The 16,825-nt window shown below is 51.8% G+C and overlaps 4 protein-coding genes across 4 annotated transcripts; 2 read left to right on the top strand and 2 right to left on the bottom strand.

Annotated features, from left to right (window-relative positions):
• Window positions 1-2,694: 2,694 nt before the first annotated feature.
• On the top strand, window positions 2,695-4,484 carry N7539_000841 (putative nucleoside transporter; the record flags this gene model as incomplete). Its single annotated transcript, XM_056930445.1, has 3 exons — window positions 2,695-3,063; window positions 3,223-3,904; window positions 3,991-4,484. 3 exons carry the CDS (start codon window positions 2,695-2,697, stop codon window positions 4,482-4,484), a joined length of 1,545 nt encoding a protein of 514 aa, XP_056794738.1.
• A 677-nt stretch (window positions 4,485-5,161) lies between these two features.
• Window positions 5,162-6,495, bottom strand: N7539_000840 (arabinan endo-1-5-alpha-L-arabinosidase C; the record flags this gene model as incomplete). Its single annotated transcript, XM_056930444.1, has 4 exons — window positions 5,162-5,318; window positions 5,411-5,496; window positions 5,573-6,043; window positions 6,232-6,495. 4 exons carry the CDS (start codon window positions 6,493-6,495, stop codon window positions 5,162-5,164), a joined length of 978 nt encoding a protein of 325 aa, XP_056794737.1.
• Window positions 6,496-8,285: 1,790 nt separating this feature from the next.
• N7539_000839 (SMP-30/gluconolactonase/LRE family protein) lies at window positions 8,286-9,428 on the bottom strand (the record flags this gene model as incomplete). Its single annotated transcript, XM_056930443.1, has 2 exons — window positions 8,286-8,592; window positions 8,701-9,428. 2 exons carry the CDS (start codon window positions 9,426-9,428, stop codon window positions 8,286-8,288), a joined length of 1,035 nt encoding a protein of 344 aa, XP_056794736.1.
• Window positions 9,429-13,095: 3,667 nt separating this feature from the next.
• pakA (mitogen-activated protein kinase kinase kinase kinase STE20) lies at window positions 13,096-15,874 on the top strand (the record flags this gene model as incomplete). Its single annotated transcript, XM_056930442.1, has 4 exons — window positions 13,096-15,132; window positions 15,192-15,291; window positions 15,362-15,696; window positions 15,770-15,874. The coding sequence occupies 4 exons, from the start codon at window positions 13,096-13,098 to the stop codon at window positions 15,872-15,874; spliced, it is 2,577 nt and encodes an 858-aa protein (XP_056794735.1).
• Between the last annotated feature and the right edge of the window lie 951 nt (window positions 15,875-16,825).

Below are 16,825 nucleotides of genomic sequence, written 5' to 3'. Positions count from 1 at the left end.
AGCAGGGGGTAACGTTGAAGCTCAAGTCTTAAGGGCAGTCAGATCGCAAGCTGAACCAATGTGTGTGGATGCGAGCTCGCAAGATTCAAGACCTACCAGGAAGAAACTCCTCAAGTTGGTGAGGAACAATGGACGAAGAAGCCACCACCTGATTGATGGAATGAGGGGGGAGGGGAATAAGTCGGGGAGGTCTCTGGAAAATCCGGGGAACGTGGACCAAAGACAGTGGACGCAGGTCAATTCCCAAATCCGAGTGCCGCGGATGAAGTGAGAGACGGGGGGAAGATTGCGGGTGAGAGGAGAGAGAAAAGGGGAGTGAGGTGGGAGCGAGAGGGTGCAGAGGTGGACGAGGAAAAGGGTAGAGGGAGTTCCGTGAGATCCCCAGAGTACACAAAGTGACCCGGGAAGGCCAGCTCGAGGCTCCGGGCGGGTTTTCTCCGAGGCCGACGGACCACACTAAGAACTTCTAGTGCTCTCTGGCTGGGGCACGGGACAGCTCACTCAAGTGAGGCCAGGAGTGAAGTCAAAGACTATGAGTTTTGGATACCCAGTCAAGCCCGTCTTGTACCAATCGATCGCAGCGTGTTGGGAACACAAGTGACGGAAGTATCAGTTGAATAGGAAGAGGAGTTATGATATCAGGCTCAATTTATTGTGGAAAGACGATCAATCAGACAGCAGAAGCCTGTAGAGTGTGCTAGACTCGAGCGCCCTTGGTTAGTATGAGGGTTGGTGTAGTGTGGGAGTGAAGGCATGCTGGATTGGCTACTGAGCCCTTGCGTTTCACTTTCAGATCAATTAGACGCTTTACGATTCCAGACCTCGATCTCATTCCGACAATCACTAAGGTAGGCCGTCTACCAGTACCTTCGTACTTGTGGGTGGAAACGTGAAAGTGCAAGCATGGCGGATGGCCACGTGCCCTGTTCTGCCTCAACATGGCCAGTGCTGCCTAGCAACCTGCCACGACCGAGGAGGACCAAGCACGATACAGAAAGCATGCTCGATTGTAGATCTGCTATTCAAGAAACACCTGCTGTGCTCAGTCCGGTCTTCAATGGGGATGACAAACTTTCACTTCCAAGAAAATTTCACGTTGCATGTCCATGTCTATTTCCTTATTTGGATTGAAATGCTTGGCTCCGTTGCGGATTGTCCCCTCCGACTCGGAGATTTGGATTGAAAATGGAGCAGTCCTTTAGAGTGTGGAAGCTGGTTCATGGCAACATTGCCAGAATCGCCGAAGAGATCACCCCCATGTTGGTTACCTACTACTGGCAAATAGATCACTCCAGTCATCATTCCACCGTTCATTGAGTTCATCCACAGTTGCTCTCGTCAAAGCATCGAGTTGGTGACACGACGTTTTGTACAGGGTTGGCTTCCAAGTTCCCACTCTTGACTCGTGGTGAAAAACGTAACTCTCTCCTGTTTTCTAACTCCTGGTTCGGAGTGCGTATGCCGTACGCCATTGAGGCATCTGTTGTTGATCACAGAGAAGTCAGCGAGATGGTTGAGATGAAAAGTAATGAGTGATGCAAAACAGTTTCACGCCACACTCAGAGGTGTTGGTGTTATGTGACCAACGCGAGGTCTGCTGCTGCATCGCGGCGCCACACTACTCATATACTCAGGGTCTCCCGAGTCCCGACCGTCCACAAGTCTACACTCCCAGTGCAATGCAGTATGCAGTTGCACTGATGCAGTTAACTACTAACTTATATGCACCGCCATCTGATTACTTAGTCAACCGGCAGCAGAGCCACGTGACTGCTTACTGAACACCGGCAGAAATGGAAGATTGGACGACTATTCTTGTCAAAGTCAAAAACTCATCAGCCGCAAGAATCAGGAATCATTCCGATTCGTCAGGCCGCCAAACCATTACCTTTGTAAGCACCCATGAACCATGATTGTTCAGTCTCAACTGTTGTATTGTTGCCCATTTCGCAAATGAACAGGTTAGTCATTAAACTGACTGCTGGTTTGCAATCGTCACTCGCCCGGTATGTTTGAGTGGGCCACGGTACTACTGTGCTCCTCACATCAGTGTTCGCGTCCACAGATAAGAAATAAACCAGGGCCCACCTCGAGCACAGAAGAAGTTTCCTTGGGTCTTCCGTATTGAAGCTTGACCCAGGATTATTTCCTGGCTAGGCTGATCTGGAGGAAGACCAGCTCAGCCTCAAAGCGCCCTTGTAGATCATATCAGAATTAGCTCGGTGTCACATCACTCGGACATGACAGGCCACACTGTGGCTGTTGACATGGGTTTAGCCGAGAGAAACGACCCAGAAAGTCTCTCGTGTCGATCTCGACGTCAAACCCATGACCATTCATAAGAACCACAATGCAGTGGCAACTTTGAAAGACGATTGACGCAGCAAGGCGGGACAACTGGAGCATTTGAAAAGACCATGCAGAATCTTCGGAGGAATTATTTCAAGGCCCACTACACAATGGGTCTCACAGGCCACCGGCGAAAAATTTCTGTGACCAAATGCGATTAATCACTAGCCCCCAGTCTCGGAGTTATATGTCGCGTGCGCTTGTAACCGGAGGAAAAAGTGAGGTGGTCTTCTTTTCCTGCGGAAGATCTTCAATCTTGTCTTGCTCTTCCCACCATTTTCCAGCCGACCAGCCTCCACAAACCCTAATCATAGCCGCGACAGGAAGCAGCTGCTCGCCGCCACCATGGCATCCCAGAACCACGTTGTCGGCGATATCGAAAAGACGATGCATCCCACACCGCCGGTCTCATCAGCAGACGAGGCCGAAATCGAGCCCGTGAAGACACCAAAGTCTCGCGGCGTGTTGGCCACAATTCGCTCATACGAACAGTATCTGGATGGCAAGCTAGGGATCGAGTCGCACAGCTTGGATCGGGTGCCTCCCGAGAACCGAGACTCACCAAGCCCAATTGTGATGGCACTGATGTGGGCGTCCGCGACAATGAATATCAGCTGCTTCTCGACCGGATTCCTGGGGCATCAGTTTGGGTTGTCGCTGGGTCAGACGATACCGACTGTGATCTGTGGGACTCTTTTGGGGGCAAGTGTCACTGTGAGCCAACGATCTCCCATTCTTACTCCCCTGCTCGTTGCGTGCCAATAAGGAAAAAGAAGAGAGAAAAGGAGGAGAAAAAAAAGTCATGATTGCATCTTCTTCAATTGCCGGTGCATTGGGTAGAAGCTGACCGTCTGTGTCCACGGCTGGCTGTAGGGCTGGTGCGCAACGATGGGTCCCGGGACAGGTTTACGTCAAGTCGCCATCTCCCGATATTCGCTGGGCTTCTACCCATCCTCTATCATTGCATTGCTGAACGTGATCGAACAATTAGGCTGGGCCTCGGTCAATTGCATCACTGGCGGACTTGCTCTGAGCGCGGTATCAGATGGACGGGTGTCCATCGCCGTGGGCGTGGTGATCATTGCCTGCGTCAGTCTACTCTTCAGCTTCGTGGGGTTGCGCGGTGTGCTGCTGTATGAGAAGTACGCGTGGATTATGTTCTTCATCATATTCATGATCATCTATGGCGAGGCAGCGCATCGAGCGGACCTGTCCCTACCGGCTACGGTCACCGGCTCGACACTTTCTGGTAACGTTTTGAGTTTGCTCGGCGTTGTGTATGGATCCAGTGCATCCTGGAGCTCGATCGTTTCCGACTTTTATGTCCATTATCCCGTGAACACATCCAAGACGAAAATATTCCTGTTCACCACTTTCGGCATTACCATCCCGACATGCATCGGCATGCTGCTTGGCGCGTGCATCAGCTCCGCACTTCCCACGAACCCCGAGTGGGCAGCGGCTTATTCGAATGGCATTGGCGAGATTCTCAAGGAAATCATCTACCCCGACGGCTTTGCCAAGTTCCTGCTCGTTCTCTTAGTCCTGTCAGGCAGTAAGTCTCCCAAATCACATGGACGACCAAGCGCTTTAGAAAAAAAAAAAAAAAAAGTCGATTCCTTACTGACCTCCACCATACAGTTGGCGTCAACTGCATTGCCATCTACTCCGGGGCTCTCTCAGCACAACTGTTCGCCGCTCCTTGCGCCAAAGTACCTCGCGTAATTTGGTCTTTTCTTGTCTTTGGCGGTATTCTCGCCCTCGGCATCGCCGGTCGAGACCATCTACTCGACGTGTTGGAGAATTTCCTTTCATTGCTTGGCTACTGGAACACGTCATTCTTTGCAATCTTGTTCATTGAGCACTACTGCTTCCGAGCAGGAAACGTGGCAAACTATGACCTGGACGCGTGGAACACTCCGTCAAAGATGCCCATCGGATATGCTGGCCTCACTGCATTTCTCTGCGGCGCGGCCGGGTGGATCCTCGGCATGGTTGAGACGTATTATGTCGGCGTGCTGGCGGAGAAAATCGGCACGAACGGCGGAGATATTGCCAATGAATTGGCTCTCGTCTTTACTGCGGTCTCGTTCTGGCCGCTTCGGAAGCTGGAACTGAAGTACGTGGGCCGGTAAGATAGAGTTGGAAGGTTGTCCAGACGATGCGCCAGCATGTTTTGATGAAATCCCTGCGTGGTCCGAGACTCGACAGGGAAATTGTACAACAGTATCATTTTGTTCAAGTTGGTTCAATATTTGCATGGAAGTTTTCGTTCACTATCAAGGATCAAATAATCACTCATGAGCATGCCTCTTTTTCGAAGACAACTGAACTGACGGCTTGGGGTCAGCATCTGATTAGCAGGGATGACGAGCCACCCGCACGTATTCCTTGTAAGAGAGACTTTTCAATGCTGAGAATTGACCATTCGCCATCACTGGATCATGAAAGAAAAAAAATAGACCCGAAAACAAAGTAAATGGTTCGAATTTCGTGATATAAAGCTCGCCACGCCAGCCGCCATGCAATGGGTATCCACAAGAAAACCAGGAAGAAGAGGTCAGGTGAAAGTCATGTGAAAGTCATGCTCAAGAATTGGACTGGCGTCCTCACCCAACCTTGGATGCAGACGACCAAAAGTATAGACAGGGCAGAAGAGAAGAAGCAACGACATTTGCAAACTTCATAGGCCGGTAACACATTCGGGTGCTGAGCGCAAGAAAAAAAAGTTAAGAAAAGAAAGAAACCTAAAAGGGGCCAGCCCGCCGGTGATTAATGGCCACCGAGACTCGAGGATTGCTCGAGCCATGCCTCAAACAGCTTTCACAACAGGCCAGCCTGATGAAAAGTCCAACTCGTTCCATCCATAGAGATAGCCATCGATGCCGGCGCCGCCACTTTGCTTGGCAGCGAGAGAGTAGTAATGATAGTACAGAATAGGGCCGAGGTCTTTGTCGTTCAGTACGCCCCTTTTTTTGGACTCATTAGCTGTGGCCCACGGCTTTTGTTCTGTGGAGGTCTTTTGGGTGTGCATGGCAAGCATGAGTTGAGCGCAACTTACTGTCCACCGGGTGCATAGACTTGATCGTGGCTGGCGAGGATCAAGGTACCTCCTGATTCAAGGCAGGATTTGCCCGTTTGATCAACCTATTCATGCAGTACAGTCAGTCGATGGAACTATCTCTCGCGATGCCGCACTATCATGTGTTCGCGTGTTACTTACGAATCCGCCAGTTCCACTGGTCGACCGGCAAACATCGATCCGATACTCCTCGCCCTGCGCCGGGTACGTAGCGGTATAGGAACCAGCAATACCACCACTGTAGAACAAATAATAGTACTCGTCATGCTGGTACAAAAAGGGGGCTTCGATGCGGTGATTCAAGCTTGAGTTGAGCGCAAGCTGATGCGGCGCATCCGAACCCACGTGCAGTGGACTCTGAAGGGCGACCTGGTACAGTCCTTGCCAGTAGGAACCGAATTGGAGGTACTGCTGCCCGTTGATGGTGACCCAGTTCGGGTCGATACGGTTATAGGCGTTGTTGGCGGGGATTCCCACGATGCCGTGGTCGGTCCAGGAGCCGGGCTCCATGGTGCTGGAGGTGGCTACGCCAATTTCGGAAGTTTGTGTGCCCAGTTTGGAGAGAACGTAGTACATGTAGTAGATTCCATCTTGGTAGTGGACGTCGGGGGCCTTTCGGAGATGTTAGTCTGGCTCATCTTCTGCTCGTGGCCATACCGGAAAAGGGTATAGTGCAAGAATTTTGAGAGCCACACAGTGTGAAGACAGAGGAGAGTTCGACGTGAAACGGGAGACTTGGAAAGAAGGAAAGAACAAAGGACCAGAACAGTACATCGTTTCGTAAACCATTGCGCACGTACCCATATATCGTTGCTGTCGACCCCGTCAACATGAATGATCGACCCATTGGGCATTGCTCGACCAACATCTGCCCAGGGTCCCTGCAACGAGGGAGACATCATTGTATTGACCCCCGTGCCAGTAGAGAAACGAAAATAAGTGCCATCGGACTCGCGGCGAATCATTGAAGGATCATGAGTCCAGCAATCTCCCGTACATGGGCCACGCGCTGGATAGGCACTTGTGACTGCGGATAAGAGGAAGCAGAGGAAAATGGCCCGCATTTTCAAAGACCAAGGATGATGAACACCAAAAGATCAAAATTCACAATTCTTTGTCAATGAAGGTAAAAGATAGGTAGGGACGTCGACGAAAAAGAAGTGATAATCGAAATTTGTCGCCGATATGGTCGTCTACGGATTAATTCCACCCTCCAAAACCAGGCGACCTACGCTATTTATGTACAGTACAGCTCTGCGCTATGATGAAGGTTTGGGGGCCCCTTGTTTACGTGCCCAGACTCTTCCATCCTATCACATAGATCTTCCCAGGCTCATGCAGGTGGTTGCCACGAGGTCTTGCACACAAGGCGTCGGAGACACCGTTCTCATCAGGTGTACCGAGCCGACTGCCCTGATTCAACGGCAGTCGGAGAATTGATCGAGGCATGCCCAACAAATGTGCATTCCCAGTGTTTAATTTCACCTGATACAGTGGGCAGCGAGCACATATTCCTGGTCCCCTTCTGTTGCTGGTGGTTCGCCTGTGGGTCCCCACCGTGGGGGCCGTTGTTGGATACTCAGGTATGCAAGGACCGGGGGTACGAAGAGCCGGGGGATCAAGGGGAGCTTCGTTCTGTCCTGAAGAAAAGTGAAGGTAGGCACACAACTCATCGGTGGGATCTGCAGATCAACGTTTTTCGACTGGTTCGGCTACACCGCGCTAGTTGGCTTCCGACGTTCAGTACCTACTGTCCCTGACTTCCTATACATACCTCGATTGGTGTCAATGGAGCTTATGCAGTCAACTTTGCAAGAGCTCAATCCGCCATCACGGAGATCACAGCCATGTGGGATTGAAGCTCACTTTTGCAGGACAGAGAAGACGATCATCACCAGGGCGGAATCACTTCACGCCTGAGCTTGGTGTCTTAGGGAAATGTCGTTTGGAGACTCGTGTCACCACTTAAAGCTGCTGGATGTTCACTCCAACTACCTCAGTTGTCCTCCGCATGCTCAATCGACCTCTTACAAGTTATCATAAGTGATCTCGAGGGGGTATATCCAACCAGACTTGTGCTCTCCTGCGCTACGCCCCGGCATTCCACAAAGACCTAGGGGGTATGCCGCAAGTGAACGTCTAATCTCTTCCGATATAGCGGACAAGAGGGACCCATCGCCATGGAACCAAGTCTCAGTCTAGACAAATGTACTTGAACTCGCGTAATTTATTTGCATCTTGCAAAGACTGATGAGAAATACTCCTCGACACACCTTCTACGTCGAGCCAGACTCACTCGCATCTACCGGGGGCAAAAGGGGCCTGCATTCCTCGCGTGAATGGGTTGCACATGTATCGAGATCTGGCAAGAGAAGAATGGAGCCGGGCATGACTTTTTCAAGGTCCATCTTGTGGTCGTTGTGAATGCTTGCAAGGGGGTGATCCGTTTCTCGGGCTACGCGCTTGCTGGTAGTTGGTACTGTTCTTGCTTCATTGACTTGGAAAAACCTTCACGGGCTGGGAGCCGAAGATGTCCGTGCAAACGTGAAGGTCTGGACCACGGCTGCTCTCGCTGAGCAGTCTAGACGGTCCATCGAAACACAACATTTACACTACTAAGCTGTCTTTGATGGCCATGTTCGCCTCGGCAGAGAAAGCAGCCAAGCTCTGCGTTATTTCCATTATTGCTTTGAAGTGAGCACTTCACATAGTTGTCCTCCGAGGATCAGGCTGTTCGATGTTCCAGGCTCGAAGACACAACTGAGTACGCCTATTTCATCTGATTTGGCGTGTATTCTCAAGGTGGAGCTGCGAACATCTCATGCCTGAAGAAACAAAAGTTCCAACAACCGTCTTACGCCTTGAACAAAGTAGACTGCAGTGTACTGTTCAACTGCGCAACAAACAACTTGTGCTCATTGAGAATGTACATGCGACCATCACGCCCAAACGAAAAGTTCGAGGTGCCCCCCTTGATCAAGATCTTGCCCAGGAGCACCCCGCCCATAGACCACACGTTGACACCGTCTCCACAGCCGGCATATACATTACCGAACTGGTCAACTTTGATGCCGTCGGGGATACCGACGCTGGCCATGGCAAAGACTCGTCGATTGGTCAGGAAAGGCTGGCCACCGATGGCAGTCACGTCAAATGCATAACTGTTGAGAAATGTGTCAGGCACTGAATCCGATGCAGTGAATGCATGTCCTTGAAGACGAGATTTGCGATCTTCACCCTCCAAACTTCGAATCGATGGATCGACTTACATGGTCGCTGGTAGAACAGGATCGGTCGTCCCATTACCAATCGTCTCCGCGGTATCGGTGATGTACATTGTCATTTCATCGGGCGAGAAGGAGATTCCATTCGGTCGTCCAAACCCATCAGCCACGACACGCACGTCCTTGGTGACTGGATCATAGCGGTACACTTGATTCGGAAGCTTCGGCTGTGGCCGGACACCCTGTACCCATCCGTAGATGGGATCAGTGAACCAATATGCGCCGTCATTTGCGACTACCACATCATTGAGAGAATTGAATTGACGGCCGTAGAAGCCTTCAATGATCGGCTCTGAGTTATACGGCGCAGTAGCTGACATTTGGAAAAGACCACCTGTCTCGTTAAGAGTACCTTGGCCGGCCCAGAGGATGCCATTGCCATTGTTTACGCCGCCGTTGGGCAGGGGAATGGTGCTGTTGATAATCTCGGAGGTCACTGGGTGAGCGCTTAGGTTGACTTTGCTGATCTTGATAGTGGTTTGGTTGGTCGCGGGGTCACGGAACATGTTGCTGGTCATGAAGAGGGAGTCCGAGCTGGGAATGTAGACGGCCGCTTCGTGAGCAAAAGGAAAATCATTGTTCTCGAGGACGAGTTCGAGTTTGGGTGCATTGCCTAGGATGGAGTAAAAGCCCTGGTTGAAGATGCTGAAATTGGAGGAAATCGAGGAGACGTCGCGGACAGCGAGATCTGCGACGAGATTTCCGAGTGCCATTGTGCTTCTGCAATTATTGGAATTTCCCACTTGTTGATGTAGTTCGTGATGCAGAATAACCAAATCCGGCGGTATTAACTGGTATGGTAGGTGGGTATAATTAAGAAGACCGTTGCCAGCAGGATGTCACGAAGGTGTATTTGTGTCAGTACCCTTGGGCGCCTCAAGCTCAGTGTCTCCAGCGGATCAATCAATTGGCGAATGCCTGGTCTTTGTATTACCAAGACCTCGCGGCTTCAAAGGGTCATCTCATGATTATAAAGTTTGCTGGATCTCTGCTGATCCTAATGCGATCGACGCTCTATAGCCCGCACTCGGCCGATTTCCCCGAAGATTAACCAGGAGATCCGGATCCAGGTTGCTTGCCGCGTTGAACCTCAAGAATGAGCTGACTGTGTCTCATAGCGAACAATGAGACCTTGTCAGTGCCATGGGCGGGAAGGCTACATGGATAACAAAAATACTGGAAATGAGAGTTGGAAGAACTGTGGATCAGTTTAAGTAGATCGAAGCAGATGAGAGGTTGAATTAGTTTGCCAACGACTTGAGCTTTGGAATCTTTGGTCGCATCCGCCACCCACTCAGATCGGCGCACCTAGGTGCGTATCTTGGACGGTTCGATCTGTCTTTGGTAGAACATGAAATAGGTCAGCTGATCCCACCCTATGTGCAAAAGAAGATTCGATATCATCGACTTGATGATATCACGTGTCGAACTAGTCCACTGCAAATCAGCCCGATTTTAATGGGTCCCTACTTCCGATCGCTCGTTCCCTCAGGTGGCCCTTGAGTTTTCGATGCAACAGTACACCACACGGCACACATTACTACTATGTATATCTGACTTCTTATGGAAGATGATTCATAACAAGTGGAATCCCTCATTTGAGATTCTCTCCATTGCATGGCTCGATTTGTCATACAATCACTTTGGGAAGGATGTCATACAGATCGTGCGTAGGGCGTCTGACGTGTGGTTATTCGTATGGCCTCAAGGACCTGTCCGTGTAAATTGACCATCTGCTAGATTGCGAGGTGATCCCTCTTGCATATATATCTGGTTCCAATCTACCTACCTTCTACCAGTACGGTAAGCGGGAGCACATGCGATTCTCACTGGCATCTACCTACCTATCCATGTGCAAAAGCTCTAACTTATCAGAGGAACCGAAACGTCGATTCATCATCGTGTTTCTGATTGAAAGCCGAGTCTTTGCGTCCTGACCCCTTCATACAGACAGGACGGTGTGCCGAAAAAGACGTCTCATTTTCTGCTCCTGAAGATACTGTAGCTCGACACAGGCGTACCTGCAGGACGGGCGAACATTTGACCGTCCGGATCTTCCCCTTCTGTTACAATGAGCTGGTCCCCTTGTGGCCCAGCCCAGCTGTTTCAGAGGACTTTGCAACTTGGACAAGATTGGAATGATTTTACGACTGATCGATTTTTGGCCCGGATCTTGTGGTATGGACTAAAGCATGTCCAGAACGAGTGGCTCTCGTCGGAAGGGTGTTCACAAAGTACCATTCGGACAGTCACCTGCATCTACCTACAGGTACTCCTACTACTGATAGTACTTGTAGTAGTAGTATCACTGAATCTTTTCAAGCGACATGTTTGCTGGCACATATGTACAGGAAGGTCGGAAGATTGATTTCGTATACAGGGTTTCCGTGCCTAACTATCGTGATCACGAGAAGAGATACCCTTTCGCCGTCACTGCTTGCCATCAATCATCGACCGTGTTATCTCTTCCATCCTTTGGTGCCATCAATCTGTTGGAGTCTCCGAGTCACGGGCTGTAGCTTGCACTGGGTCCGTCGTTCGAGGGCACTTTGAGGGAGTCCCGCCTTGAGACATGGGGCAGCCGCGAAGCGAGCCAACACCGTGGGAGCGTGAGACGGAACGCCTTTCACATCATCGCTCATTTCAAATATCCCCAAGAGGTTAGAGTGATTGAAGGCTAAAGCCACCACTTCTTAGTGTGATCCAGCAACGACAGGTCCAACGTTTGGTGTCCACCAGTTGACCCACCCGGAGTCAACCTTCATCCACTCAGGTGGGCGTGCGGAAATGAGCGTTTCTTGCTCCAGGACTATCCTTGAGAGACCAGAGCCGGCGTTCATCTAGAAGGGTTCTGGATATCGTCGACTTCAGTCTTGGGCGACCACCAACGGCAGTAGTGGGGCTGATCGGCTCAAAGCTCAAAAGGTGAAGAGACGCCTTGAAGCCTTCCCTGGAGTCGGATGCGCTCCTCGAATCATAGACCTGAGACATAGCCTGTGACGAGCATGGACAGAGTGAGATCACTTGAGATAGACGACGCGAACATAACTACAGACTGACTGCACCAGGTAACTGCGTACTGCACAGACATGACTTACTCGCAATACAACAGCCTGATCAACCCATCTCAGAGACAGTCACACTACCAGATTATCAGGCGAATCATTCACTTCTCCAACCAAATAAGAACCCCGCGACCGGATGGCGACCAAAGTTGCTTAAACCTTGGGAAGCTTTCACCATCCCAAAGTCTCTCTCCCTCTCTTGTATCTCTCTGTACCCATCAGTGGTGCCAAGGGAAGTCTCTCCCTTTTGCGTTTCCCACTCCGCTTTTCCCACGTGCCGAACCATCTTTGACTCGCGCTATATTCACTCCTTCGCACCGTTCTGAACATCTGGTGCCGTGGGGCTCCGTGCCATTGCGGTGGTCCCGGACACTCTCTGTATCTCTCAAGTCACACACATCGAGTTCGGTGGTACCCTGACTCAAGCAGTGCCCTGAGTGCCCGAGGCTCTCTAGTCTCTACGGTCCCTTAGTACCCTAGGATACTTATCGCGTACCGAGTCTAGACTCTAGAGAGGGCTGGTGCTGACTCTCCCCCCTCTCTTTTTCCTGCTATTAGAGGTTAATGAACGTACAACCTGTACTGTACTGTAGGTGACTTCTACTTTGACTAGTAGTCTTCGACCGTCCCAGGTACCTTACCTATCCCACGAGAGTAGGTACTAGTAGCAGGTTTAAAGGTCCCTACTAGGTAACTTATTGTCAATGGTATTATTGTACTGTACTACTCCCCTACTCCCCCCCCTGGTCCGCCGTGGTCACTCTGGCGGTTCGTCACTCCTCCACCACATCCACAGTACCAAACGTTTGGGCCCCTCTCCTCCCCCTCTGGCCACTGCACCACTGCACTACTGCACCACTGCACTACTGCACCACGGCACCACAGCACTGCCATACCCACCTCACCCTGTCGGCCAGTATTCCAGAAGAAAATTCCCCTTCTTCGTTCCATCATATCTCAACTTCCTACCCAGACCACCCAACCTTCTCCCCCTCTCGGCCTCTCCTCTTCCTTCCGCTTCCCCCCCCCCCGTGATGCCACCTCAATTGCCACTCTTATAAGAGACCTGGTCAGTGATCGATCCAGAGACGTGCAGGTCCTGGACCCTCTCTTATTGACACCGCCGCCCGCCGCCCGCCGACCTCCCCGACCGTGGCCGCTCCGGTCGGAGTGCTCATTGCTATCCCCAAAATTGACCTCGGAAATTCCCCTTCGCCCTGTCGGTTCCCTCTCCCCTGCTCCCAATCCCCAGGGTGCCAACTACACCTCCTGCTGTCGAGCCTGAGCACCAGCGCATGTGTGGGACCGGCCCATCATGAGTTCTGAAAGCAATTTCTCATTGAAGTTTCGCCGACCGTCGAGCAAGCTACACAAGGATCCTCCTAGTTTTAGTTCGCGCATTCTCCGGAGTCATCAGAGTGCCACCTCCCTCAAGCGCCATCCTTCGGCTCCTGTCTACCCGCGCGCCTCACCAAGCGGTACTCGGGAGCATACGCGTTCTCGTTCAAATGCCGCCTTCGGTTCCTCATCCTCATCACTGGAACAGCATAGTCAACACAGTCAGCAGAGCCAGCAGAGCGGCGGCCATTCCCCCAGCGTGGACGAGGGGACCTCGTCCTACTTCCCGAGCTTTGGGGGCTCGCGCATTCGAACGCGAAGCTCCAATCGCTTCTCCTACAATGATCGGGATCGGAGCTCGGATGACATGAACACGGCTTCCTTCGAGACCCGGGGAATGCTCAGTGCACTCGATGAAAACTTCGCAGAACCCGACCATCAACCCCAGCCCTACAAGTCAGATGGACAACCGCCCCCCTTACACCATCACCACACGAGTCCCGATGATCCTCGCGGTCGCCAGACGCTTCGACAGTCTGCGAGTTTCACAGCTCTTCCGAACCGTATGATGGACTCCTTTGCGCACCGGGAGACTGAGCGCTCGCACCACGACAAGCGGTTTTCCGACGAGGCTCAGAATGGGACCCCGAATCCGGCTCCGATCAGGCCAGCTAGGAGCAAGAAAGCCAGTTTTTCGAGTTTTGTCAGCAGTATGCTGGGATCCCCCCGCAACATCAAGATCTCTGCCCCTGAGAACCCGGTCCACGTCACCCACGTGGGGTACGACAATCAGACCGGCCAGTTCACGGGCCTGCCGAAGGAATGGCAGCGATTGCTCCAAGAAAGCGGTATTTCAAAGAAAGAGCAGGAGGAACACCCCCAGACCATGGTGGATATCATGCGTTTCTACGAGAAGAATACGCGGGGAGATGACGATGAGGTATGGCACAAGTTCGACAACGCGTCGTACAAGGCACCAGCAGCAACCGCGACATCGGCCCCGGCCACGGCGGGAACCACCCCTCCCGGTAGCCCTCGATTCCCGCAGAACCACGAAAGCCGGTTTGAAAACCCACGATCTCCGCCACCCATCCCTCGCAGTCCTCCCGCAGTGACGACGGCGGCTGCCATGTCCCCTCCTTTGGGAAGCCTGGTTCCTCACCGAGCGCCTCCGAAGCCTCCCACGGCAATGACTCCGGCCCGTCCTGCTCCGCAACCACCTGCTCCCCCGGCCTATGTTGCTGGTCCCCAGCGTCAGACCCCAGCTCCTCTCGGCCCATCAGCCGGCATTGCTCTCATGTCCGAGTCCGCCCCGGTGTCTTCCATAGCTCCCAATCCCAGTCGATCCGACTCTCGCAATGGTGTCTCGCCTTCGAAGCAGAGTGCCATCGTCTCGCCGACAGCGTATCAGCAGCAACAGGAACAGGTCATGGCGGCTGCACAGCAAGCCATTGCCTCCAAGCAACTGGATCGAAGCGCCAGCCAGCGCACACAGCAATCGTCTTATCAAAAAGCAGCCCAACCACCCGTTCTGGCGACCAACATGGGACCTTCGTCGACGGACCCGTCGCCGATTGCGGCATCTCCAGCCACGAAGCCCCCGCCCGCTGCGCGGCCTCGGCAGCGCCAGCAACGCCAAAGCACCGTCATGGATGTGCGTCAGCGACTACTGCAAATCTGTCATCCCGGAGATCCCACCAGGCTGTATCACAACCTCAACAAGATTGGGCAGGGTGCCTCGGGCGGTGTCTACACTGCTTATGAAATAGGCACCAACAACTGCGTGGCGATCAAACAGATGAACCTCGATCTTCAACCGAAGAAAGATCTCATCATCAACGAAATCTTGGTCATGAAGGACAGCAAACACAAGAACATAGTGAACTTCCTGGAGAGCTTCCTCCATGGGCTGGACCTTTGGGTTGTCATGGAGTATATGGAAGGTGGTAGTCTTACGGACGTGGTCACCTTCAATATTATGAGCGAGGGGCAGATTGCAGCGGTGTGTCGCGAGGTATGAAGTTTCCGCACAAAATATCACTTTCGATCCGGATCACTGACACATCTTCATAGACCTTGAGCGGTCTTCAGCACCTGCATTCCAAAGGTGTCATTCACCGTGATATCAAATCCGATAACATTCTCCTCTCGCTAGAGGGCAACATCAAACTCAGTGTGTTATCCCTCCTTGGATTGGCCAGCAAGCCCAAATCCTGCTTCACCGACGCTAACCATGTTCACAGCCGATTTCGGTTTCTGCGCTCAAATCAACGATTCCCACAACAAGCGCAACACCATGGTCGGTACACCGTATTGGATGGCACCTGAGGTCGTCACTCGTAAAGAATACGGTCGCAAGGTTGATATTTGGAGTCTCGGTATCATGGCCATTGAGATGATCGAGGGTGAACCGCCTTATCTCACAGAGTCGCCCCTTCGTGCACTTTATCTGATTGCGACCAATGGAACCCCGAAGATCAAAGACGAGCACCAGCTGTCTCATGTCTTCCGCGACTTCCTGTACTTGGCCTTGAAGGTTGATCCGGAGAAGCGTGCATCAGCTCATGACCTTTTGAAGGTATCGTGTCCCGCTTCTTAAGCGACTTCTTCTCTGTTTTCAAGTGTGCCCGTCGCTAACCCCTGTTCTATAGCACCCCTTCATGAGCCTGTGCTCCCCTCTCTCTCATCTGGCGCCCTTGGTCAAAGCCGCTCGCATCAGCCGGGCCCAAGAAAAAGCGCAGAAAGGCCACGCCTAGCCCCTCAACCTTCCCAACATCTCACGCACTCTCTGAGTACCTCCCTCGGCTCTACAACTTACACCTTTCTATTCTTATGTGTTTTGGGTCTTGCCCTCGTCACCTGCTGCCTGTCTCGTTCAGATACCCCCAACACTCCCACTTATTCTTTCCATTCGATTAGATTCCGGCATGTTACTCTATCTATCTCTTGCATTACCATGCCGTCGGAGTCGGCCCCTTTTATTTCAAGTACATTTACTGGCCATTGTCCTTTTTCTATATTTTTTTCGGACCTTTGCGAGGCTTGCTTCTGCGTATCTGCCAATACGCGAAGTCGGCTCTTGCTGCTTAAAAGGTCCATGACGGTCCTCATGCACTTTTTCATCTCTACTAAACTCCGCCCCGGATTCGGACCGCGAGGTTTTATGCTAGCACTGGCATCGGCATTGGCTTCGGGATTTCTTCTTCTCAACTCCTTATCTCTATTTCATCTTATGCTCTGCGGCTCCGTTGGACCTGTATATACGTTCTGGCCTTCCAAGACCAAGGGTGACAGACTAGGTGAGGACGGTTCATGTAGCAATAGCTTCGCATTTTACGTTTCGGCTGGGGTTTGTCTGCGTCTTTTTGCTACTCCACCTGAGGCGATGACCTATTGATCTATTGACGAGATTGAAGTTGAGTGATCAATCACAGTACCGCCATGTATCTTTACCTATGATCAGGTTCATTGGCATCCACGAATATGGTGTACTCGCTCATTGGGGTTCCAGCAAAATTATCACAATTGGAAGCTGTTGGACAAGTCGGACAAAAATTCCATCATACACAGGGAACTCGACAAAATACGTAGACGTAGAATGTCAATGTCTACGAGACGCAAGTCATCGAGTTGATTCCGTACATCTCAGTTTCCCTCGCCACCCTAGCTGGAATCGCAGTATACTTCAATGAAATTTCAAGCCCAAC

The sequence above is a fragment of the Penicillium diatomitis genome (genome assembly GCF_028827545.1).
Source record: "Penicillium diatomitis strain IBT 30728 chromosome Unknown utg000001l_segment0_segment0, whole genome shotgun sequence".
NCBI classification, from domain to species: Eukaryota; Fungi; Ascomycota; class Eurotiomycetes; order Eurotiales; family Aspergillaceae; genus Penicillium; species Penicillium diatomitis.
Note: the sequence above shows the minus strand (reverse complement) of the source record. Positions and strands in the feature narration are given on the sequence as shown.